The sequence below is a fragment of the Pempheris klunzingeri genome, chromosome 10, assembly GCF_042242105.1.
Source record: "Pempheris klunzingeri isolate RE-2024b chromosome 10, fPemKlu1.hap1, whole genome shotgun sequence".
Lineage (NCBI taxonomy): Eukaryota > Metazoa > Chordata > Actinopteri > Acropomatiformes > Pempheridae > Pempheris > Pempheris klunzingeri.
Window position 1 is genome coordinate 2,182,501 of NC_092021.1, and position 26,834 is coordinate 2,209,334.

Sequence of the window (26,834 nt, forward strand, 5' to 3'; positions counted from 1 at the left end):
TGTTAGCTACATTAGCTGTTCATGCGGTTAGCTCCTTTAGCCATCAACGTAAGCTCAATAGGCCCTGTCAGCTGTTAGCTCCATTAGCTCCATTAGCTCCATTAGCTCCATTAGCCAAGCACACCGCAGGCCTTTACTGCCCACCAGCATCTGACAGCTAACTAGCTCTCTTCCTGTCAATGTAGTAACATAAGAGGACTCATTGTAGTCAGGGCTTTTGCTAAGCGAGTTATATATATATATATATATATATATATATATATATATATACACATACAAAAATCCTAAGCATATTTTAGATTGTCGCTGGGACGACAGGATGCTGTTGGTTTCAAGCTCTGAATTGTAATTGTGTCTTGGTGTTGTAACTTTGATATTACAGTGTCATGTAACAGCTGAAAACAAAGGAAGTCATCATCATCGTCATCACTGTGTTCTATTCCGCGTGGCTAAATCCCTCCACCGGCGTCTCGTCCCGTCAGTGCTACAGCTGCTGAAGCTGATCGCCCTCTCTCTTGTCGATGCTTTAAAACCCACCGGGAGCGCCGCGGCGTGTCTCAGCGGCGGCTTGGCGCTCCGCTGCACCACTTCTATTTTTGACGCTGGAACTGTAGCCAGAAGGTTGTCTGTGCCGGTCAAGGTAGCGATCTAAGACCAGTGGTGAGGGAGCCCGTCAAGTTGGAGGAGGAGGCTTTTTCGGGTCTGGCTGGCTTGGGGGTCTCCTGAAGCAGCAGATTGGTTCCTGAGGGCCAGCTTCAGTGGCTGCTGACGTGAAAACCCAGGTGTAGGAGCAGTTTGGGAAGGCTATGATGAAGAGCTTTTAGGTGGCCTCAAGGGAAACCATTTGTTCAGTTGGGGAGGTAAACTGCTGACTGGGGATATCAGCGGGCGGTGGAAAGAGCACTTTGAGGAACTCCTGAACCTGATCAGTACATTCTCTCGGTCCGTTGTGGTGAAGAGGGAGCTGAGCCAGAGATCGTGGATACAAGTGGCTGAAATCAGTTTCAAGGCTCAGTCTTAGAGATAGGGTGAGGAGCTCAGACATCCATGAGGTCTCGGAGTAGAGCCGCCGCTCCTTCGCATAAAAAAGCAGACAGTTGAAGTGGTTCGGGCATCTGTTTAGGATGCCTCCAGGCACATCCAACTGGGAGGAGAGCAGAACCGGAGAGATCATGTATCTCATCTGCTGTGGGAACGCCCCGGGATCCCGCAGGAGGAGCTGGAAAGCGTTGCTGGGGAGAAGGATGTCTGGAGCGCCCTGGTCGCCACCGTGACCCGACCCCGTAGTAGCAAAATAAAATAAAATGGATGGATGCCCTTATGAGGGATTCTGTTCAGGGTGTTTAGAAATTGCGGTAGTCATTAAAATGAACACCTGTAATATTAGTTGTGTTGATTTAAATTGATCTTGTCTGAGTTGATCATTGAGCACAGCTGAAAGCTTGTAGATTGACCTAATATACACCTAATTTGCAACTGGGGTTGAATAATTTTGAGTGTAGCTGTACTCCATTGTTTTCGATCCCCAAAAGGGATTTTTGATAAGCTACCAACCCTGTTTTAATCTGAAAACTTTGTGACTGTGATTTTGTCTGGATAGGTAGAAATGAAGACTTTTGAAAACAATGCAGACGCCCATGTTTGCTTCCCGGCTGGGTCTCAAGCTCAGCAGTCACAGCGGGTCCTTCCCCAGTGGTCAGTTCAACATGGATAATGAATTACAGGTGTTGTTGGCCTTGTTGTCGACTGCTGTGATGCTGTTAACACTGTTTAACACTGCTACTGTTCACATGTGCAGGAGGCAAGCTACAAGTGTATGGGAACGGTCATGTGATGTGGATTTTCAGGCTTTGTTAGTATAGATGGAGTTAATTTTGGAAACGGTGCTAAAAAGCGCATGTGTGGAAATTGTTTTCATTTTAAAATGAAAATGTTTTAGTGTGCACCTAGTCTAAGGATAGAGGCTGTATGCTGTGTAAGCCCCTTCGGCAAAGTCATTATCCATGTTAATGGGCTATATGAATTGACTATGTGTGTGTGTATGCACAGGCTATAACCGTAGAGCCAGTGCAGTGCTCAGTCTGGCTCTTATTCAGCTGCATAATCCCTGACTCTTCATTTCCTTATTGTTCTGTCTTTTCTCTCCTGTTAATCCTTCACTTCCTCTGTTGTCTGCTGCTATTGCATGTATAGTCATAATAATAATGATGATGAAGATTCACCAAAGCAATGAGGTTCCGTTTTTACAGTTTCTGTTCTACAAACCGAGTGAGACTCTTGAGTGTCTGGCATGGGAGTGTTGCGTTGCTCTTTTGGTTTTGTGCTTTTCTTGTGTGTGTGTGTGCGTGTGTGTGTGTGTGTGTGTGTGTGTGTAAAGCTTGTCATTACTGTACTGCAGGGAGGAGTCTTGCCTTTTCCTGCTCCACCAAAGGATGCAGCTGCAGCACATACACAGAGCATATACTTACTTTACAGATCTTAAGGGCGACACTACCAGACGACGTGACACTGCAGAATTTAGATTTGAGAACCATAAAACTCAGCAGGACCATAACCACAAGGACCAGAAACACTCTTCAGCCAATCAAAATGCTACAAATTACTGACAATGACGTAATGCCCCCTATAAAATGAACTGACCACATGGCCAGTTTAACATGCCGTTTTCAAATGACCGTAAAAGAAAGTTGCAGATTTGCCAGGGTGCTGGATACTAATACAAAAAGAAATAGTGATGTCTAATAATATTGTGAAAATAGTTCCTGGGAACTCGTAAAATGGACCAATTTGTCAAGAATAAACAAGAAACAAGAATAATCTGAACTCTAACATGTTTTAACATTAAAAATGACTCTCCCTTCCCCCCTCCCTCCATTCCTTCCTTCCTTTCTTCCTTCCTTCCTTCCTTGCTTGCTGTCCCTCCCCGTCTCCCTGCTGTAGCGCTGAGAGATGGCAGAGCTCTGTGTTAATGAGTAGGTGGGACACATTCTTGTGTCTCAGCTGCTCAGCCTCCACATTCCTGCACCGTGTCTGAGTTTTTGTACACTACACGTCTTTGTACAACAGTCTGAGGTCACACCACTGCTCACATGTCGCCTTTGTGCACTTCGACAAGCCATCAAGAAATCAAATGTCTGGCCCGATTTCTGTCTTGTGTTTTTGATCAGATGTTTTTCTGTTTTAAATCAAGAAAACTGAATTGAAAAATGAAACCATGAGGCACTGAGAAATCTACATTATCCACGTTTGAACAAAAAATGCCAAAGTGGTATAATACCAGCTTTGATTTCGAATAAAAGGTAAAAACATGAAGTTCTGCATTTCAAAAGAGCTAAAAGAGAGCTTAAAAGAGATTTATGGTTATTTATTTGTGATGGACATCTGAGATAATTCGACCCTTGGACTGTACTCATATTCTGCCCTACGTTTTTCTCTTGATTATTCTCTTGACACAGTGTTGGTGTAGGTGGTGTAAAAATAAAAAATAAAAGAATTCAGAACTCCATCCATCCTTCCATTGTCTACACTGCTTATCTCTCAGGCTCGTGGGGAGCTGGGGCCAATCCCAGCTTACTCCACACAGAGAGACCCCAGGTTCAAACCTGGATCCAAACCTGGTACCCTCTTGCTGTGAGGCAACAGAACTCATTTTTTGCAATTTCATTGCAGTTAATCTAAGTATGGAAATATGACAGTGTAAGAAACTGCTGAAATACATAAGGACTAAAAGCAATAGCTGTCTTTAGCTGGCCAACAATATCCAACACTGCAAAGGCACGTTTTATTTTAGTGCATCCATCAGTCTCTACACACTGACCATTACTATAACTGTGTCTCAGGACCAAACTTCCTTCTAATTCTTAAACATTCAGGTGATTTTAAAGCTTAAAGTTGTCACCATGATATCATGTGTGGGCTCGTCCATAATCTTGTCAGCATTTTTAAGCTTAATAAGACATAGCTCAAACTTTAGTACTTTTATAGCACTGACTGAATTATTTGGGTAACAGAGTACCGATGTCATTCAGTATCAAATCCCCTAAAGACTACATCTCATGCAGCATACTCGTACCAAGATCTGACAATGCTAGTGATTGGATGTGTAACGTTACATGTCATAGAAGCATGCAGGAAAAAACTGAAGTCATTCATAGCCCTGCAGCCCTGCAGCCCTGCACTGCACTACCTGGGCCAGACGTGCACTGGCGAGCGCTGCCGCTCAGTCAGCAGTTACAGCAGGTACTGGTGTTGTGAGAGTGTGGCGTGGTAAAGCAGTCACTGGGTAGATCTGAAGTTTCCTGGTTGGATTTTTGCTTATATACATTTTAATAGATTATTATTATGTAATGTGAAATTTAAGTTTCATTTTGTGAAAATAGGTTTTCTAAAAATAGTATTGAAGGTATTAGTACTAGTTTGAAACTAGCTGTTAGCTACTGAGTACTTGGGCATGGCACAAAATTAGTGGTGGATTTATGAAAACAAAATAAGTTTCTTTTCAAAAACTTTAGTTCCACATTGTAGGCTTGCTAATGGGGTGGAGTCATGAAGTGTCAGCAGCAGCAGTACTCATTGTAAACATGTAGGCTGGCTTGTGGACCACTGCCTCTGTATGCAAAAGCAGTTCAGGATAAAAAAAAAAAAATGCTTTAGAGGCCATTCACTGCCTGCTTTGCTTGTTTACCTCTGCTGTCGCCTGATGCTGCAAGTTGAAACAAGTCAACAGGAGAGAGCATGGCCTTTATCTCCAAACACTAACTCAGCTCATGTCCTCTGAGACATGTCAAAGAGTCACAGATGAGTTATGGAGGAAGCTGTTTGGTTGCTGGTTTGAATCCATAACAGACATGCAGTTCTGGATGGGCAACTGTTTATGTACTCAAGCATATTTTAATAAGGTAACATTTGTGTGTTCTTCATTGCCTGAGAAATAGCATTTACCGCATACAGGAAAACTCTTGTCATCTGTTACTGTTTAAACCTCCGATGTTAACGAGAGCTGATGTTTTGTTGGAGATACGGAGCTGAAGCACACATTTGTGCTCGCTCCCAAAATAACTTTTCCTTGAAAAATGGCACAACAGTAGGCGTGCTACGGTAGTCCATGTTAAGAAAAACACTGCCCACCGTTGATTTGTAGCAATAAAGCTCTTAGTTAATTTTCGCAACTCAGCGCACGCGTTCCTAAAAGAAGTAAATGATAAGTGCTCAACAGATACTGAACATCATCTTTTCTCAGAAAATGTTCACTAATTGGTAACACCAGTGTTGTCACAAGTTTATGTACCAAAATGTCCTCACCATGGCTTTCAGTAATGTCACAATGACTATTGAGCACGGCATTCTCTGAAGGACAAACAACTGTATAAAAATCAATACAACTTTTTTTTTTAGGGCGATTAGATGTTTTGAAAAACTGTAAAAGGCAACTAATCTCTATTCAGCATACCTGATCCATTGATTCACACTAAATTGTGCATGCTCACTTGCATGTTTCCGACAAGGAGCTGAAGCTCGGTTCTTAGAGCTACCTAGCTAGGTTGATAGAATTTCTTGCCTTTTAAGCTAGAAAGTGTAGCCACAACCATTGTATTTACATGCACGGCTGTAGCCTGGTTATTATAAATCTGTATACACACAGATATGTCCCTTCTCAGTTTTGGAGAATCTTCTCCCTGATGTAGTAGAAGTAGCAGGAGTAGCAGCAGAGTAGCTCATGTTAATCCCACAAGGTGCTACTTTGGACGGTTGGAGATCTGCTTCTGCATATTAATGGATGCTGGACTCCACCTGCTGTTTCCAGTCGCACATCAAATCCCATCACCAAGTCTGCCTCTTTCTACCTCACAAACATCTCCAGGTTCCGATCATCACTCTCAGACCCTGTGGCTGAAACCCTCATCCACGCCTTCATAACCTCCCGACTATTGCAATGGAGTCCTGTCTGGGGTTCCCAACAAAGCCCCAGACAGGCTCCAGTACGTTCAGAGCTCAGCTGCCAGGGTTCTCACCCACACCAAGCCCTGCAGCACATCACCCAAACACTCATCCACCTTCACTGGCTTCTGATCAAGTTCTGCATCAATTACAAAATCCTCCTACTCACCATGCCTCCATGCCCTCGCTCCTCAATACCTCTCTGACCTCCTTTGACCGTACACCCCATCCTGGACCCTCCGGTCATCAGACTCTGGCCTCCTCAACTATCCCTCCCACCTGTCTCCGTGTCTTCGGGGACAGAGCTCTCTGGAACTCTCTCCCAGTCAGTCTTTGGACATATTTAAAAGACTCCTCACACACCACCTGTTCACCACAGCCCACAGCCTCTCCTGACTCTGCTCCTGCTCTTGCTTGCTCTTCTTTGCTCTCTATGTAAAGCATCCTTGGGTCTCTTGAGGGGCGCTAAAAAAATAAAGAAACACTAACCTTCCGGGGGAGAGAGAGATTAGAGTGATGACAGCAGAGTGCAAGCTCAGCATTATGGTAGTTTGAATGGATGGCTGAATGGAAGGGCACATGGTGCATGTCGTGTGTGCCTGTAGCAGGGAAACTGGAGTTGACTTGCTTAAGTGGCTCCCAGGCTTTGCTGTGGGAGTAGAGTTAGCAGTGGTGATCATCTTGTGTGTTATTTAGGACCGGTGAATGCCCTTGAGCCCTGTGTCACCTCACATCAGGTTCATTTACAGACTTGAGCCTGACTGATTCTTTGAGGCAGATACCTGATACTTGCATGTAAAGAAAAAATAATAATTGAAAAATAATAATTATCAGCTCAGGATGTGCCAATCTGACTTTTTCCCAACAGATACTAATTCTGATAACCAAACTCGAAATTTAAAATGTCAATAACGTGTCTGTATGATGAGATGTAATAATTTAATTCAACGGGATAATTCTCATTAAAGTGAAAAACACAAAAAAGTAAATATGGTCTGAAGCAGGATTTTTAAATACGACAAAAACATGTTATGAATTTTGGAAGTAATTCAATCAACCAATTAATCAGTTTTTACTTTTGGACTTCCAAACTCTTCATTGAGTCAGAAAAAAACCCACTCAGCCCCCACTGGAGTATAAGGCTACATTATAAAGTCTCTTCATCCATGTAATGTTTCAGCATTAGATAAAGATAAAGATAGACCTAAAGCTTGTATACACTCTAACATGTTACAGTAAAGCAATATATGTGTGTGTGTGTAAGCTACAAATGTCATGTGTGATGTATCAGTCAAGCTTGGTCAGTAATAGTGGTGGAATATAAACCCTGTGTGTGAGACGTGGGTGTGTGTGTGTGTGTGTGTTAATGGGTCACATGACCTCGGGGCCCTTATCGTCAATTGTGTCACCTCACATGACACCACACCAAAATGTACCCTGACAGATGAGTGTGTGTGTGTGTGTTACCAGTAACAGCAGTGTGTATGCAGACAGTAGTTGAATCAGCCTGCTGCTGTTTGCTCAGAGGGGAAAAGTGGGGGCTGACTAGCTCTTTGTTTCTGAACCACTCACACTGTTTTAAATAGCATTTCCTGTGACTGCGTGACCCATGATGCAATGCTGCCTGGACTGTTGATACTCAGCTGCAGCTGTGATTGAATATCCACGTGGATAAATGCACATGTATTTCTATCTTTATTGGTTAGCTGATAAGTCATTTATTCTGTCGATCTATCAAACCCTCTTGTTCCCAAAACCTCAAAGTGGACAGTTTGCTGCTCCTCTGTGTTTTCTAAAACAGTAAACTGAATATCTTTCGACTGTTCCCAACATTTTGACACGTTGTGAACTTGTTTAATAGAACAAACAACTGAGTGGAAGTAGGGGGGAAGCTATTAGCAAAATTGAGAAACCTCCTTAAAACTGCAAAGCTGTCTGATGCATTTGTTTTATTTCGTTCACTAAACATGTGTCATAGTTCTCTTTTTGACCTCCATCCAGGGGCTACTTCATAATAGTATGTTTGTGGAAAACAGAAATAGGCCTTTGAGAGGAGATGCAGCTCGATATGAGGAACAGCGATGTTACTGTATCACCTGTTTGTCTACCATTAAACTACACTGTCGGGGTTGTCAGCTAGCAGTGTTTCTACTGTAGTAAATGCTGCTCAGGGACATAAAATACAAATATAGTGTTGATTGTTGGTTTTTCAATCTGTATCAACAGCAGGAAGTGACTGTGATATCGTGCTTACATCCTCATCTGGAGTTTGCTTAAAAGGCCTTGTTGGATTTGATTGCATTATTAGTGGTATTTTTTCAGTGTCCGAATCTAAACTGTGAATACAACAGAAGTTTTCCTTTCCTCCAGAGGAAGTGAACTCTCGGACTCCGCTAAGAAAACAAATGTGTTTTTAAGAGCTTGAAATCAGCCTCACTAGAACAATGTGGAGTAATTGGCCTGACATTTCACGGCCTTATTTGGCTGCTGCTGATAACTAAAGTGGATATTGTTGTTGCTGAGCTACAGCAGGATGTTATGTCACCAATCCTGGCCTTGAGCAGCCGACCCCTGCCCCCGTAACGCTGACTTCCCTGAGTTTGACTCCAGTGATGTATCAGACAAAAGTTCCTTTGCTGCTGCATCTGCAAGTTTTCTTTCTCTTCCGTTACTTTGAAAAGCATGTTTTTCTCTCAAGCCGACGCATTCCTGTTTGTAATTTCACGTATTGAATTCTTTTATTCTCCCTTCTCTCTTTGCAGACCTGTCGAAGAACAGACTGGCCGACGTCCCCTCGGAGGTTTGCCACCTGGTTGCCTTGGAGACATTAAACCTGTATCACAACTGCATCAGGACCATCCCAGACAGCATCATCGGCCTGCAGTCACTCACCTCCTTAAATCTCAGGTACACACATTCCTACTTAAACTACACTCAGGTGCTTTTCTTCTCTTGCTCAACTGCACCTGGGAAAACTTTATATTTGGCTGACAGCAGACTGAATTTTCCACCTATTGATGCTGCACTCCAACACACTTTTGATTTCCAAAGAGCTCCTTGCACTCCATTACAATATGTGCATAGATACACAGGATATGGTAATGGTTGTTAAGCCATTTTCATCAATTCAAGGTAAAACAGTAACAAACCAACACAGGTCGAGTCGAGAGGAGTTTCAGATCGGGATGCACCAATCCCGATACTGGTATCAGATGTCGCGCTGACACTGACTCAGTGGCTTGATCGGGTATCAGTGTTCACAGAGTGTGCAGTGCATCATACTACATCAGCAGGTCTGTGATCAGAACTCTAAACACAGACACCTACACGCTACTCTGGATTAGTTTACTGTGCTTTCTGCATAATTGACTTTGAAAGCCTTAGGAAGCTCCTTGCCAGGACCGAAACATCGTGAATTATGGGCTCGTTCCAACAAGAACTTGCCCAGTGACCTCTATGCTTACTTATTAGCTAATTAAACTGCCTTTGTGTCGGTCACTGTACCATTATGAATTATTCTGGCATGTCAGTAACCTTATATCTTTTATTATATCTTATATTTATCTGTCACATTTAGTTTAACAAAGTTAGAAAAGCAATGTTTGAGTCTAGCCTGATGCTGCCTCACACGTGTCAGTCTCTCCCACACAGTGAGGCATGCAGTTTATTAATTAAACTCTGGGATTAGATGTGTTCTCTGTATCAGCATCAGTGTCAGAGACACACCGAGCTGAAACACATTTAGATTTGTCTGGATTTTATACTGTGATTTTGTGGCTTTATTTTTATAGCTTGTATTACTTTTTATTTATCTTGAATTAGGTACCAACCATTGACTTCTATTAACTTTTTGGATTTTTAGTTGTTTTGGTGAGCATTAGTCTCTAAATCCATTCTTAACATCCTGTCGCTTGTAAAACACTTGGACTTGGAATTGATTCATTTGGAATGCACTGTATAAATAAATAAAGTTGATCGATCACTGAGGGGAACAAAAATGAAGTACCCTTTTGTGTGTGTGTGTGTGTGTGTGTGTGTGTGTGTGTGTGTGTGTGTGTGTGTGTGTGTGTGTGTGTGTGTGTGTGTGTGTGTGTGTGTGTGTGTGTGTGTGTGTGTGTGTGTGTGTGTGTGTGTGTGTGTGTGTGTGTGTGTGTGTCTGGCTCCACACACTGTAGTACACGCAGCACCAGACTGAATCAGAGTGATGAAGCAAAAATAAAACCATGTCATTGTCCAGTAATGTGAGCAGACTGTGTATTGTGTGCCGGCTTACGGTCGCAGCGCTTCCACTGTTCTGCCTGTCTGAGCTGATGTACAGCTGTGTGAGTCACTGCAGGTCTGTGTGTGTGTGTGTGTGTGTGTGTGTGTGTGTGTGCGCTTGTGTGTTATACCAGCGACGCTGCAGAGTGGACTGCAAAGAGTCAATTAGACACATACACACACACACACACAGTGTACTGTATTCTGTCAAGGTGTTCTGTACCTTCTCCAGCGTGTCATATCAGAGAGTTACTCACACTGCAGGTACAGAACACCTTGACAGAGTACAGTACGCTGTGTGTGTGTGTGTGTGTGTGTGTGTGAACATCGACGTTTTAATTTCACTGGTCAGAGATTTAAGAATCATGTTTTTCAGTGAAGTCTATCTATAGTGAATGCCCAAAGTGCTTCACATGCAAAAAAGAGACATTAAAGGGATATTTCACCCAAAAAGAGCTCCTGGATATGAATTTATTATCAAGCATTTAATAATGGGTAAAAGAAATGAATGAAAATAATCAGGTATTAACGCTGCACTGAGTCTGGTGTCTGTCCACAACAGAAATTCAGACCAACAAAGAAGTCGCAGGTGGATTAATTCATACTGGCCAATGAGTGAGCTGGGACAAAGGAGAAATGAAGTAGACTGGCTTAGATTTAGCCCACCACACAGATGTTTGACGAGCTCAGATGAAATACAGTTGAAGAGCAATCGAGATTTGGGAGTTAATCAACGATTAGTTTGACAGAAAATGAATCAGCAACTCTTTTGATAGTATATTTTTGGATATTGTAACTGGTTTTTCTCACTGTTTTCTAATGTTATGTAAACCAACCAATTAATTGTTTAATCGAGAAAATAATCAAGAGATTAATGGGTAACAAAAATAATCATTAGTTACAGCCCCGTACGGCAGTGCAACTCACTTAAAGTCCAGTTTATCCTGCATTTGTGCCAAATTAGTACTGAAAGTAACATTTTTATCGACAGAAATCTAGTCTTTCCATCAGCTGCACATCAGGCCTTCCTCTGACACGTCGGAGCAGAAGCTTGGCTCCATCCATTCCTGATCCTTTGTTTGTTTGCCTCGTACACTGCAGCTGTCAAGTGATTTACTTGCCCTGTGTAGCTGCACTATGTGATTAAAAAAAACTATAGCATAAATATCTGGGTTGGGCACAAAAACGCAATCAGCAGATCTCTACCTAAAAGTGCAGCAAGGGAATGATTTGTTGTGTTGTTTATCCCACTTTATGTAATAACTACATCTGTAAAGTGACTCCCACTGGACTGTGTCTTAGCTGCAGTATTGCCTTCCTTCTCTAGATGAGTTTGCTGTAGCTGGTCCACACTTCCTCTGATTTATTAAAATCAGCCTGAAACCTTATTCCAAGTAACATATTTTAATTATTATATTTTCTGGGTGTGTGTGTGTGTTCGTGTGCAAACACACGCGCTCATGCGTTCATACATGGAGGTGAGAGTGCAGAATCCCCTCCCCCTGCCAATCATCTTTCACTTTTATAGCCATAAAACAATGGAACGATCTTCAAAACTAAAAACAGCAACAAGTTCTCCAGCTTTTTCCATCCAACAAAACTTTGGCTTCTTATGCAGAAAACTTGTTCGTAAATGAGTGTTGGTCTCTTCTCGTCTTAAACAAGGTTAAACTTACATTAAAATAAAGACATACACTTATTCGTTCATTCGTGTGAGGTGCTTTTGTTCCCCATGGGGCTTTCTGTTGGCTGCATAGCACAAAAATCACATCATCACACACACATTTATTCCATCATGCATTCACTGTTCACGTATCTCCATTCAATTTTAATGCTTTGAGGAAGATGTGGTGTTAAAATATTAACACATTCTTCACAATGACTCGTTCTGGCTCTGCCCTCTCAATCCCTTTCCCTCTAGTGTCTGTGAAACGGTGGAAAGAAATGATGTAAGAAGTTTATTATTTGTAAATTAGAAAAAGCTCCATCATAGCTGACAGGTGAAAAAAAAGAGTGAAAAGACGTTTGATTGTAAGTCCAGATGAACGAGTGTTTGATTTTTGTGTTGTAGTCGTAACCAGCTGGGCTCTCTGCCGGCCTGCCTGTGTGGTTTACCCCTGAGAGTCCTCAACGCCAGCAACAACAAGCTGGTGAGCCTGCCGGAGACCATCGGTCAGCTGCACGGCCTCATGGAGCTGGTGAGACCCTAAAGACTGTTAATAGTTTTCTATGTGTATATAATTAATCTGTGTCACAGTACAACAGCACCATAGACTGCACACATTTGGCCGTAGCATTCTTTTTAATGGCCAGAAAGATGTCCAGTTGTTACCTCAGTAATTTACTACCTCAATAAACATTTTCTTATCGAGTTCTTGAGATGACTTGAGGACTTTGTTCAGCTGATTTTCTCAGCATGTTCCTCCGGTGGTGAAGACCGTAAGTGTAGCTGACTTGTTTCAGTTAGGAAATGTTCTCTGCTGTTTTGTGAAGCCAGAGATAACGAAGGGAAATTAATGAAGCATCTTGTTTAATCAGGCTCTCTGGAACTCTAATGTAATTTTCACCAGAATGATGTCTGAAATGAAGGTCTGCTGTTGGTATAAGTAAAATGCAGCCAGAAGCTTTAACAGTCTGAGTGTTGTTGTTTTGCCTTCTGCAGGACATCAGCTGCAACGAGATCACGGCTCTTCCACGCCACATTGGCAGACTGAAAGCTTTACGAGAACTAAATGTGCGCCGAAATCTCCTCTGCGTCCTTCCAGAAGGTGAGTTCGATGAAGACGTGCTTCGTTCTGGGGGTTATGTATGCACTGACTGTTCTCACTAGGCTCTGAAGATGGGAGAGGGTTTTTTGTCTGCTCTCAAAGTGGAATTTGCAAAAAAAAAAAAATACATTCACTCTTCAGGTCACCTTTTGTTTTCATCTTGCAGAAGAGGGTTGTGCACTTGAAGAAGACATTTTTAGACACTGCTAATACATTTTTGATTATTTCTTAAAAGGTTGTGGCTAGCATTTGATATGCAATTAAGTACAGCCATGGAACAATCCATGGACATGGATGGTGAAGTGCATTTAGACCACAGAGTCCTCTGTATGCACTGCCACACCCATCCCAGTCCCCAAAAATATACTTAACCTTCAGTATGACCGAAGAACAAACTCCAAGTCAAACTCTGGAGAGACACCACCCCTGGCTGGCTGGCTGGCTCGTTGGCTGGCTGGCTGGCTGATTGGAGAGAGGCAGGCATGTAACAGGGTGGTTTCTAGTTAAAATCACCTGACTAACTGTCTCAGTATGTGATATCAAGCTCTGTTAGGGATCCAACATAATGAACATTTTTAATGACTGTTTCTTAGATTAGGGTTGATCAGGGTTGATTAGGGCTGTGATTGACACCCACTTTCATTATTGATTAATCTGACAAGTATTTGTCTTTTTGTCAGAAATGTGAAGAATGTTCAAACCTCCCCAAAGTCTGTACGTTGACTCGTTAATGTTTTGCTTTGTTTGTTTCGTTCGACCAACAGTTCAAAGGTAAATCTAAAGCTGTTCAGTTGATGCCACTACCTGCCTAGGTAGCTTTCTAAGAATAAGAGGAAGATGCTCGAGAAGTCTTGGGTGATTTGAATCAAAAAGGTTCATCCTCCAGGGCTCAGGAACGTGCTCAGTAAATCTAAAGGAAAACAAAACTTCTATAAAGTTACTATAAAACTATAACGTTTGATACTCTTGGAGACCAAATGGAAAGCCAGACATTTGTTTCCAACTACCTTGTTGTGAACCAACTGTTAAAGTAAAGTAGAACTTTTGGTCTGATGTCGGCAGTTAATGGACGGGAAAAGTTATTTGGAATCATCCCAAAAACTGTGTTTACCAAACTACCTGTCCAGTGGATGCAGAGGAGAAAATGAGTGCTTCTATATTCGTGTAGAGTTCAGCTGCGGTGAACATGGTCCAGCTGACCATTTGCAAGCTGTCTTGGCTGACGAAGATGTTATTTAGCCCTGCTTTGTGGAATTGGAAGCAATGGAACATCTTGCCACTGAGCTTCCAAAGCCATCTATTTTCCTGAGGAATGATTTCAGAGTGGGCAGTGACGTTGAGCTGCGTCTGTCAGGTGTGACAGTGCACACGATACCCTCACTTTCAGTTTTGTCTTGATGGACTGAACCTTGGCGGTAAACAGCAAATATTTTCCAGGAGCTCACTGCACGCTCTCGTCATCTTTCACATCTTTCCATTGCAGCTGTGTTTTTCTGACTAGTGAATTATGCTGCTGCTTCCTGAACCTCCCGATGTGCACTGAAGAGAACAAGTTTGATATGTTTGTTTGGTTTTGAACAGCCAGTCTTGGGTCACACATGCTGACTCTGATATTTCTCCTCGTACTTCTTCTTGTCTGATGTAATTTAGTGGCTTAAAACAGATCTAAGAAAATGAAGGTACACTACTCACAAAAAGTTAGGGATATTCGACTTTCAGGTGAATTATATGGAAAATGTAAAAAGTGAATGCTACACTGATATTATATCATGAAAGTAGGACATTTAAGTAGAAGCATGCACTGGTAATTTTATTCATCTTAAACAATTTATTTAAAGAAAATCTACCAACAGTGGTAGGTAGACCACAACAAAACATGTTCAGTGTCTCAATAAATTGGGACGTGGCCAAAGGACGTCCACTCCTCTCCTTTCTGTGACTCTTCCAGTCTCTGTATCACTGTTCCAACCTCCTGATGACACTCTGTGACCCTCTAAGCTCAGTGAACACCTCCGTCTGAGGACTTCCTGTTTGAAGCCTCCAGTGTTGAGGTGCTGCTGATCAACTGTTAGGTGTCGTCTTGGTCTCATGATGTCAGAATGTGAACAGCAGGATGAGGAGGACTGTTTAAATACCAATTCTAACTGAAGCAGGAAATGTATTGGTGAATTCATGGATCAAACCTGTTGTGAATGTTGCTGTTAAGCTTCTTGTTAGAGAACAGCAGCTGGTGCAGAAAGTACTGAGACACTGAACAGTTGGACATGTGCATTCAAAGGTTTAGAGAAGGTCACATTAAGTTCACCTGGAAAGGTTAGAATGCATTTTAGGTTCATCCTGAAACTTCACCTGAAAGCTGAATATCCCTAACTTTTAGTGAGTAGTGTATGTGTGACGCATTAGAACTGTGTCTTTGTTGTCACTCTTTCAACATGCTGGTGTGTCTTTGTTGAACAGACTGGGGTCCAGCATGTTGATATTCAGTCTGAATGATTAATAACTGCAGTCTGTTTTCTGGATGATTCATCCAGCTTTAATCTTGTGCCTCAAACTCGTCCAGTCTGTTTGGATTTATTGCTGGCTTGACATATGCTCACCCTTTACTCTTTTGGCCATCTCCTGGATAGATTGATGAGCTTTGATCTGGCTCAGCAACTTGATGCCACAGTGACAGAGAGGCTTGGACCGAGCAGACTGGAAGGCAGCCTGACAAAGGGAGGGGTGTTGTTATTGATTTAATATCTGTTGAACTTGTCTTGCTCCAGAGAGGCCCTGAGATAAGACCACCATGACTGCTTCAGTGGTTTGAGTGTCCGACTCAAATGCAAAGAACATATCAGCAGATGGAAAAATGGAAAAATAAAGGGCTGGTTATTTTCTTCACTCCTGAAGGCAGTTTGATTGATTCTACGCAAAACAATCAAGCTTCCTTCCAGTGAGGCTGAAGGAAATCTTGGACAATTTGCCCAACTTCATTCTTTAGTTAGTTAGTAAGTCATTTGATGAGCAGCTAACATTATTAATCCCAGCATCAGGTCCCAAAATTCACTCTCCTCTTTATCTTCAGTCATTCAGCAGGACAAATACACCGTAGATGACAGGTGCTGACATAACCTATGGCCCGATGGACACGGGCCAATAGAAGTTTATGCAGGGCAAGGTGATTGATTGGACAGCCGATCAGCGACTGGCTCAGCTAGAGTTTGTGATTTGAGCGTGTTATGGAAGGTGTTACCGTTTTCAGGACATGTCCGATGAAATGCATCATGTTTCACTGAAATACAACTGGAGAAGGTGGAATTCAGTGTGGGACACGCTCTTAGCCTTCTGTAGCCTCTTAACATTGCCTCATAAAAACGTCAGTGAAAGAAACTTAAAAAAGAAAGAGGGGCTTTTGTGGAATAATAATTCTGGGTGGAAAACAGACACTGTGGAGTGTTCTGTACAGTCTGTTGGCGATTCGCTGCAAAGGCCGATGAAAAATGTTATAGAATAATATAAAATTACACTTCATATGGAAGAACCGACATTCATTGATCCAATCAATATAGCAATACATATCAATAACTACAGGAAAACAACCAAATCTAAAAGGAACTATGCAGCTGAACACATCATGTATGTCATCATGATCACCTACATCATCATGTACATGTCTGGCGTTATGGAAAAGGGAGGTATTTTCAGTTTTCGGCTTCTATATGAATATACTTTCACACTGCTGACTGTTTTGTTCTTTGTGGACATGACGATGTCCAACTGGCAATGTCAGTTGTCAAACAACACAAAATCAGGAAGGTAAACCAATGATGAATTATGAATTAATTTTAGAAAACTACACAGAAATATGTGTTTCATAGTGTTTAGACACAAGTCTTACTGCTTATTGTTTAGCCACCTAACATCTATATAAAATTCCAGTTTCTCTGTGTGTGTTTGATTAAATTGAAAGGTTTGTCCTCTGTGACCTTGCAGCAGGACTGAACATGTTGTTGTGTATTTAATAATCTAGGATACATTTTCACCCAGTAACCAGAGGAATGCTGTCTGGTGTCGGCACTCCCTCTGTCATGGTTGCTCAGCAGACATCATTACCGCCCACAAGTGGTTTTAATTATGAGAGACTGTGAGGAAGACTTTGTAATGATCACTTTGTCAGAAGTGATGGGCTCTCCAGTGACGGATCGCTGGCAGCGTGCACGATAAGATTCCGCGAATGGTTTCTCCCACAAACCCACGCATCAGTCTGTACTGTTTGTCTTGTCGTGTGTCTGAGGAGCAGACTGTTAAAGGATTCATGTAAACACACACACACACACACACGTCCATCACAGTGTATTTATAGTGTCTGAAACAGTCAGGAATGAAAATGAGGAACAGACAGATTTAAGGAACGCTACACAGAAATGATTTTCAGCATTGATTGATTTGCCAGTTATTTTTCTGTTGACTAACTTATCATTTAGTCATTTGGCTTTATTTTCCCAAAGCTAAAAGTAACGTTTCTGACTAACAGTACAAAAGTCAAAGATGGGTCATTTAGAAAAGCAGCAAAAATAGATTCATCAACTAATTATGTAAGCAGTGTTTTTGGACATCTTGGGACTCTGACCGTCTGTAGACTTGTTAGGAGGCTCTTTTACCACATTCAGGTGCCGTTACTGTGATAACAGTACCTGCACCCAATGGTAGCTTTTTATCTGTACTGTACTCTCTCTGTAAAAACAAAAATGTAATTTCAGTTGTAAAAAACAAGTCCAAACTTTAGTATAATTAGTTTCAGACATAGTAAAAAATCCCACATACTGTTTTAGCTCACTAAATATCAGTGTATATGTCACTTTACGTTTCATCGTCCATGGAGGGTTCAGCTTCTTCATCGTGCTAACGTTAGCTGTGGCTGCTGCTGTGGGGGGGGGGGACTCTGCTTTCAGGCCATCAAACGCGGCCCGCTCCTCAGCTGTTCCACAGATTTGTGTTTGACCAGGTGTCTCCTTGGGTTAAACATGTTGTCTTGGCCAGCTTGGGAGTTTTACAAATATCGTAGCAAACCTCTGAGCTTGAGTTCAGAAAGACTTAAGTCTGTCTCTTTAACACGTACTCTAGCTTACTCTCTCGCCCAGATGTGCTCACAGGTACCAACATTTGGCACAGAATCATTTAATGTGAGTCAGTACTTATTACTAATGCAATTCAATCGGTACCAATTCCAGTCAGCCCTGTCTTTATGTATCTGACATCAACATCAGAATCCACACGTGGATCAGAGGAGACAAATTCATTCATTAACCCTTCACAGTCTGGGGTAAAACGCCGTTTACTACTTTTCATTTGACCTTTGTGTTTCCCATTAAGCTTACCTTTTTCTTGCCTTTCTTTGTGTCTTTCTTTTCAGCACAACCTCACCTATGTGATTCTACAAGTATTTATTTATTTTGACATAATATATGGACACACTGTATGTAAAAGTGCAAAAGAAACACAAAATCCGAGCAGGAACTAGTTGGATCTTTGGAGGAGCGGGGGTCTGCGCGGACACCTCCTCTCGTTCGTCTTCACACGCAGCATCCACTTCATCCTCTGAAAGGAGTCTTCCTCACAATCAGAACGTTCTTCCCCAGATTAAGCATCTTCTTACTCGTAGATGAGCTGTAGTGCGCCACTTCGGCTCTTCATAACTTTAGTCTTAATAGGCCGATCGACAAAATTCAAACAAGTGTCCGCTTTCCAACAGTCTTTGAATTGAGCACCTGCGTGCTTGTGTCACAGCTTTACTTTTTCAAACGTGCGACATGTGACTTTGACACCGTGTGGCGGTCCTAGACTCCGAAGGGTTAAAGGAGCACTCTCCACTCAGCCTCACTGGCTCACTGTGGCTTCGCTCCACAGAGGTTCATTTGGAACCTGTAGGCAGAGAAGAACACAGAGAGCTGAGAAGGGTGACGAGGGTTTGCTCTCTCTGTCTTTGAAGGGTGACGAGGGTTTGCTCTCTCTGTCTTTGCTGTGTTCAGGGCTTTAATAGGCACAGTGCTCAGCTCTCAGTGAGCATTTCATTAAATGGATTTATGCAACTCACAGACGTTATGCTTTAAATAGCTCAGAGTTTTGGACTGATTGTGGGTAAAACTCCATGAATGTTCTCCATAAAAGAGACACTCCTAAACCTTCATCTTCCCTCACAATCATCATGTTTATTTTCTTTGGCATTGGCGTACGACAGCGACTGATGTCTGTTTCCACGGTAACAGAGTAAAAAAAAAAAAGCCCCAGCTAAATGCTGACGTGGCATGACTTTTCATGGTGCAAAATGTATGCAAAAGATGCAGTAAGGTGTGGTGTTTCCAGGAGGGATTCCAAGACAGTTTTCAAGTTTGGTTTAATGGAATCTTTAAAATCTCTCGCCAGAATCGTGAGGTTAAAGGTCCCATAATCTACTGTTTTTAGAGTCTCAGGTCTGAGTTTGGAGGTCCTATTAGAGCAGATTTACATGGACTAATGTTCAGAAAAAGAGCTTTGCTCTTCATGTTACCTGGAGCTGGTGTTAGTGAGGAAAAAAACAACAAGGTGGATTCAGGAGGTTTTCCGTGGGCAGGGACAGTTGACCTGCTGAAGGGCTGGACGAGGTCACATGATCAACAGATCCCTTGTGACATCATAAGGGGAGCCACATATAAATTGTGTGTTTTCACAAAAATGTACTGAAAAATGGAGCAGGAGAAGAAGAGAGTGGACGGTCTTTCCTCATAGTTTGACGACGTGTAGGCACACTGAGGACACATATTTATGTTAAAAAGTGCATTTTGCATAATATGGGACCTTTAACTTCACCAACCCTACATCAGTGTTTGTCACAGCTCAAGGCTGACTAGATGGCTGTGTCAGCTTACAGCATTAATCAGACTTAAACCTCTGTATCATTTCATCTGGTAACTTGTTGGTTACTTTAAATTTGGTTGGTTTAATACATTTTAAAACACATTTATCAGTTAAGCACCATTTAAAGAGGCGTTTATTTCCAGGCATTTTAGCTGTTACGAGGAATGAAGTTCACATGAAGACAAATAGAGAGACTCTAGTCTGCTAACAATTACAAACCTCCTCTGAAAATAACAACAGCTGCATTGTTCTGTGTGATGGGAATCTGCAGTTTGAGCCGTATGAGTGTGTGTTTGTGTGTGTTTGTGTGTGTTTGTGTGTGTGTGTGTGTGTGTGTGCTGTCCATTGTAGATTCTCAGCAACAGCATGTTAACTCTTACTGGCTTTAAAGGTTGTAGGGCTCCGACACGTATGTCCTGTTTTGTGCCGCCGATTACGTAGCACGTGTGAGCACAGCGAGGGACGGCTGCTTCCTTGATTTGTTTTCTTGAAACAGATGTGACGTCACATGCCGCTTAGATTACAACAATAAAAAAAATAGTAATTTCTTTTCACTGCTGCATGAATCATATCGACTCAGGCATTTAAAAAACAAGATTAAAAATTGTCTTCCCCCTCTCCTAATGGACTGTATATATTTCATGTATGAATTTTGATAATCAGCTACTTCGACCTGTAGAGCCTCAACATGTGCTGAGGATATCATGACATCAGATGTGTGGACATACTGTGTTGTCCCCCCCACTGTGTGTAGTAGAATACTGAATTCATATAATAGATTGTTTTCAGGAATTAATTTTCCTCCACAGCCGAAAAATGTTTCATGAGCCATTAGAAAATCATGCTGGTCAGACTGGCCATGATTAAAGACTTTTACTTTTCTGGAGGACTGACAATAAACGGAACAATCCATTTCTCTATTCAGAAAACAATATTTGCTGTTGTGGATACATAATGTCAAGTGTGTGCTACTTGACCATAATACAATCTCTACTTTTTCAAACTTAACTGCCAGAGGCTGATTTAAATCTAATCTAAAGACTCACAAGAGGGAGATAAAGGGAAGTGTTTAACTCACTGATTTTCTGTGTGTGTGTGTGTGTGTGTGTGTTCCTCCTGCAGACCTGGCTGACCTTCCTCTGGTCAAGTTTGACTTCTCCTGTAACAAAGTGTCGACTATCCCAGTGCGCTACAGGAAGATGAAACAGCTCCAGTCCCTCCAGCTTGAAAACAACCCACTGCAGAGTCCACCAGCACAGGTTTGTTCCATTTCCTGTTTAGTGCTGCAGCTTCCGGTGGCTAATGCTGCCTGTTGTAAATACAAGTAAAGAGTGCCGTTCCTGATTGGTTCACACAGCCTGATTTTACATTTCACAAAGCTGAAAACACTCGTCCACATTTATGAGTAGGGCAGGATGCTGTTAGGATTTTATTAATACTCCTGTTCTTAGAGATGCTCCTCTTTGGTTTGGTTCTTTATGGATACTCATATCGTGTCCTGTTCTTTACTAAATAACAGCTTTTTAAAAATACATATCATCTCTAAAGAAACACTAAATAATAATAATGATTATAAATTTAGAGCAGGATTATTTTAAATATAGCTAAATGTTGACCTCAAAGTCACTATATAAACTCAATGATATCTCTCTGGAAACCATCAAAGATGTCAGTAAAGTTAATCATAATCTGACATGATAACACTGAGTGAAGTTTTAAAAGACCGAGGAACTCGAACACAAGCTCAGACTGCGTAAAGGAAGCGGACGTAGCCTCCTTAACATCACTCATTGTTTTGTGGACTGCCTTTTTGAAACCTCGCGTCTGGCTGCATGGGTGTCGCCGTCTTGGGTTTTAAGAGCCAGAAATCATTTTAATTCCCCTCTCTGATTGGTTAGTCACAAGGTAGTCCCGCCCAGCAGCATAGCGTGCTTTAGCTTCAAATGGGACCATCATTTCCATTAACTCATGAAGAGAATGTTAACTGAGGTAATAAATGAAGTGAGAAGTAGGCTCATTTTCTCATAGACTTCCATTCATTCTGCTTTTTGTAACCAGCAGAGTACCAGGTCACTAGGCCTGTAGAAAGAACACAGGTCTAAGGCTTCTTCACTAGCCACGTCCACCTCTTCACACAGTTTATGAATATGAGTCTGCACTAGTAGAAAATGCTTCAACTTGAGTCAATTGGCGTCACCCTGTGTCGCAAAAGTCGACCAGTCTACGTTCCCATGACGTCACATAGAATCAGACTTATTGTCAGCGTCTATGGTTCAACATCTGTACTTCACAGAGACAAAAAGGAAACCACAGGACTGCTTGGTAAGTTCTGAATATGTGGATCTGCTACTTGGTTCCAGATATCAGTTGTACTTTACTCCAGACACACGTGTCCAACCTGCAATAACAAGAGTTATAATCACAACACTGCAGGCTGCCTGCTCTACTTGATATCAGCCATACACTGTATAATAGGTTTATAGAGAGCTGAAATGAAGCTGTGTGTTGTCTGAGAGGCTCCAGGAAAGAAACACACTGTGGGAATATTAAACGGCAGAGCTCAGTGACTCAGCAGTTGATCCTGATTTTAATCTTTTCCTTTTCAGATCTGTATAAAGGGCAAAGTTCACATATTCAAGTACCTGAGCATAGAGGCATGTCGCAGTGAGAAGATGCCCGACTCTCTTTACCTGCCTGTCATGGAGCGACTCAGCCTGTCACGGCCCACCACCGGCAGGTCAGTTACTGTGGCAACTTAAGTGTTGCAGAGGTTACAGTGATGGAAGATCCCTTTTTTGTACTAGTGTGACAGCAGCTGTTTAACCACTACAGTAATGGGAATACTGTAGAGGACAGGTCCTGCAGGTAGGGGGCTAACAGCCTCATCACTCTTTGAGCCATCCGGAAAATAAAACAAGAACACCACTTACATTTTCCTCGAGTGGCTCAGGCGGAGGCTGCTCTTTAAAAGAGTTTTCACACGGCGTTAATGAGTAAATCTTTCACAACGATTTCACTTTCACTGCTCGGATCTCTGAGTCGCTTGAATAATGGGTTACCTTAAAGTCAATACCGCCTTAAATAGACTCGTAAAAACACCCAAACAAACAAAAAAAAGCAATTTCCACTGCTGTGATTTGTTCACTTTCTGTTTCGTGGGCTGTGACCGTGTCATGCACCGTTACTCTTAATCCAAACCTCATGCTTCATTTTCCAACATCGAGTGTAGTTTCAGTAATAACAGAAACAACATGTACCAAAGCTTGATGGTGCTGTGGCTGCTGCGTCTGGATGTGTCAACACCGTCAGCAGCTTTATTGCTGAAACACATGAAACCTGTTGATCCTAAGAAGACTGTGGGATAAGAGATAGTGGACAGAAGTGCAGCCCTACACATCTTACACATCTTTTGTCAGGCAATCTTTGAAAGTTAGATGCCGTATGTCGTGGAGGTGTTGTGGCAGGCTGCACTTTAGCATTACTGCTGGTCCTGGGGCTGCAAACATTCTCTGTCTGTCCAGTTCAGTAGGCAGCACGTTCCACATGTTAGCTTGCTTTATAGGAGAGGAGAAGGGAAAATGTGGAGGGATGGTGAGTGTCTCTCTCTGATGTTTCTCAGACTGGCCAAATCTTCCATTAGTCAGCTGAAAGTGATTTATCCTCTTGTTCCGTGCTGGGTCACACTGACAGTCTGTCTGCCATCACAAAAGTTCACTGCAAACTCAGGCCACAGTCCAGACTGTGGTGGGTGAGATGGTGTTTGTGACCGATGGGTGAGGGAGTACAGGAGGGAAGGCACGAGGAGTAAATAAAGGAGTGAAAGAAAGAAATATCACCCGAAAACTAAGAAACTAATGTACGTGTAATGAGCAGAGTAATGATGGAGTGACTCTAGCTGAATGATTAGAGTAAGAGATGGAGGAAAATAGCTTTGAAGAAGCATTAAAGGGAACGTATGAACAATAGAACAGACAGTGGAAAGATGTGCGTGAACAAAAAAAAGCCAAAGGAGGGACTAAACAAGTGAAAAACAAGTAATGGCTACATGAATGCTGGAAGACAAACTGAAAACAAAGTAAGACATGAACAAGGAAGGGAAGAAAAGAAGTAAATAACAAGTGAAAGTGATTGAATGAAGTAACGGCTTAGATAGTTCTGACATCTGACAAGAGAGTTTGATGAGGTGAGATGGTGACTACTGATGATAAAACCTTCATCCAGCTGTCTGCGCTCAGCTTTCCATCCAGCACCACCAACAGGTCAGATTTTTTCCTTATGGATCAACCTGCTGATTATTTTCTCCATTAAGGCCGTTTGGTTTGTAAAAGTCACGAAAACGGTGACGATTCACAATTCCGGTTACCCAGAGCCCAAAGTGACGCCTCGTTTTGTCCAACCAACAGTCCAAAGCTCAATATTATAAAAATACGTAAAGATTCCAAACAACAGCAGCGCATCCTCACAGTGTCGAGGCTGCAACCATGAAATGTCTTTATCTGACACGTTTTCTGTCAATCGCCGAATAGCTTCAGCTGTAATTCAGCTGGACTGTTTGGTGGTTTGATTTATAACAGAACGTAGTTTCTAAACTGCTCAGAGAGTTTAATTAGCTTCACTAAAGTAGTGAAGTAAGAGGAACAGTGTCTCTCCCTCTAACATTTGGTGAAGTACAAATCTACTTAAAAGGAAAATACTCAGGTAATGTACAAGTGCCTCAAACTTGCACACTTGAGTCAGTGTGCTGAGTTACATTTAGCCACTGATGCTAACTCACTAAACTAACTATGGGTTGTAACATTACCTGCTAAGCATCGACATGTCAGCACGCTAGTGTTTGCATTCAGCTCAAACCCTGTAGTACAGCCTCACAGAACGCCTGTAGACAGTCAGTCTGAGAACAAATAAAGAGTGAGGGGAAACAAACGGAGGGCCGAAGGAGAGAAGCACAGGAAAGGAAAAGAAAAGAAAAGAAAAGAAAAGCCTGAGCTGCTTCAGCCTGTCTGTCACTCAGCTGAGCCTGAGCTCTCTGAGGATGTTGAGCTCTGGAATGTCGCCCACATAAAACACTCCCAACACGTGGGCAGGAAAAATGCCTCCTGTTCTCCTGGAGAACACACACACACACACACACACACACACACACACACACACACACACACACACACACACTTTATCTCCTCCCATCTCTGTTGTTATGTTTATCTCTTTTTTTCTTCTTTTACTTTCTTGAGAGTCTGTATTTTTTGTTACTGCTTTGTCAGCTATTATCGTCTATATGTCGACTAAAGTCATTTTGTCATATTCAGTCGCCCTCATGTTTTGGTCAAGTGTCAGGTGACTCAATGTCTGTGAAAGAAAGCTGTAACCATTTTAGTTTGGCTCAGTGGAAACTGTTCTCATCAAACATTTCAGTCCAGTCAAGCCAAAACTCCTATATTTGCTTTTAGTCAAACGTAATTCACAGACGACTTGATCTTGATCGTGAGAAGATGAAAAACACATGTTAAATGATTAAGAATGCAGTTTAGTAGAAAGCGTTTGGTCTCGTGGTCTGATGGTATCGATTTAAGAAACACATCCACACATGAGGCGCGGCTTCAGCTCCATTAGCCCAGGAACCAGCGGAAGAGTTTGGTGGGTTTAATCCAAGAGAGGGCAATGCTTCCTTTGTTCAAACAAACTAAATGGGGCAGGTGTGATAACACCTTTACCTGATTCATTGTGTCCTGTGAAGTCCAGGTGGTTGTGATTTGGCACACAGTCAAAACTTTTATCTTATTTTTGTTTTATTATCAACAAAAAAAAAAGCTTTAGTTTATTGATTATATTTCTTGGTAGTTTAGTAGTTTGATTGATTGATTGAATGATAGTGACGCCGTTGGTGCCGCCTTGTCGTCTCGTCTTAGTCATGACAAAATAAGGTTGTTGGCGAATATACACTACTCACTAAAAGTTAGGGATATTCAGCTTTCAGGTGAAGTTTCAGGATGAACCTAAAATGCATTCTAACCTTTCCAGGTGAACTTAATGTGACCTTCTCTAAACCTTTGAATGCACATGTCCAACTGTTCAGTGTCTCAGTACTTTCTGCACCAGCTGCTGTTCTCTAACAAGAAGCTTAACAGCAACATTCACAACAGGTTTGATCCATGAATCCACCAATACATTTCCTGCTTCAGTTAGAATTGGTATTTAAACAGTCCTCCTCATCCTGCTGTTCACATTCTGACATCATGAGACCAAGACGACACCTAACAGTTGATCAGCAGCACCTCAACACTGGAGGCTTCAAACAGGAAGTCCTCAGACGGAGGTGTTCACTGAGCTTAGAGGGTCACAGAGTGTCATCAGGAGGTTGGAACAGTGATACAGAGACTGGAAGAGTCACAGAAAGGAGAGGAGTGGACGTCCTTTGGCCACGTCCCAATTTATTGAGACACTGAACATGTTTTGTTGTGGTATACCTACCACTGTTGGTAGATTTTCTTTCAATAAATTGTTTAAGATGAATAAAATCACCATTGCATGCTTCTACTTAAATGTCCTACTTTCATGATATGATATCACTGTAGCATTCACTTTTTACATTTTCCATATATTTCACCTGAAAGTCAAATATCCCTAACTTTTGGTGAGTAGTGTATGTAGTCATAGTTTCTTTCATTACAGTTTTTTCACATGATGTTTTTCTCATTCTGTACCTGCTCTCTTCTTTTCCTCTGCCCCCCCCCCCCCATTGAGCTTGAACAATCCGGTAACGTGGTGATATGGTGCAGTTGTTCTCTTCCTTTCCCCCGTCACTGCAGAGGAAGCTGAGAACTGATTGATGCTATTTTTAAAACTCCATTAAAACAAAGACCTTAAAGGAAAACTAGATGAGAGCGAAGCACAGTGAGGCCCGGTTTACCCTCGACCAGGAGGAAGGAAGAGCGCTTCTCTGCAGGTTCCCCGCCAAAATAAATCAACTTAAGAGGCTTAGTTACAGATCTACTC

At 42.1% G+C, this 26,834-nt stretch overlaps 1 protein-coding gene across 1 annotated transcript in view; it reads left to right on the forward strand.

Annotated features, from left to right (window-relative positions):
* Positions 1–26,834, forward strand: part of lrch1 (leucine-rich repeats and calponin homology (CH) domain containing 1) — a 77,257-nt gene that overhangs the window by 21,941 nt on the left and 28,482 nt on the right. The window contains exons 2-6 of the mRNA XM_070838539.1: positions 8,700–8,844; positions 12,269–12,395; positions 12,860–12,965; positions 20,964–21,100; positions 22,448–22,578. Coding sequence (XP_070694640.1) covers positions 8,700–8,844; positions 12,269–12,395; positions 12,860–12,965; positions 20,964–21,100; positions 22,448–22,578 — 646 coding nt within the window. The remainder of the gene's footprint in view (positions 1–8,699; positions 8,845–12,268; positions 12,396–12,859; positions 12,966–20,963; positions 21,101–22,447; positions 22,579–26,834) is intronic.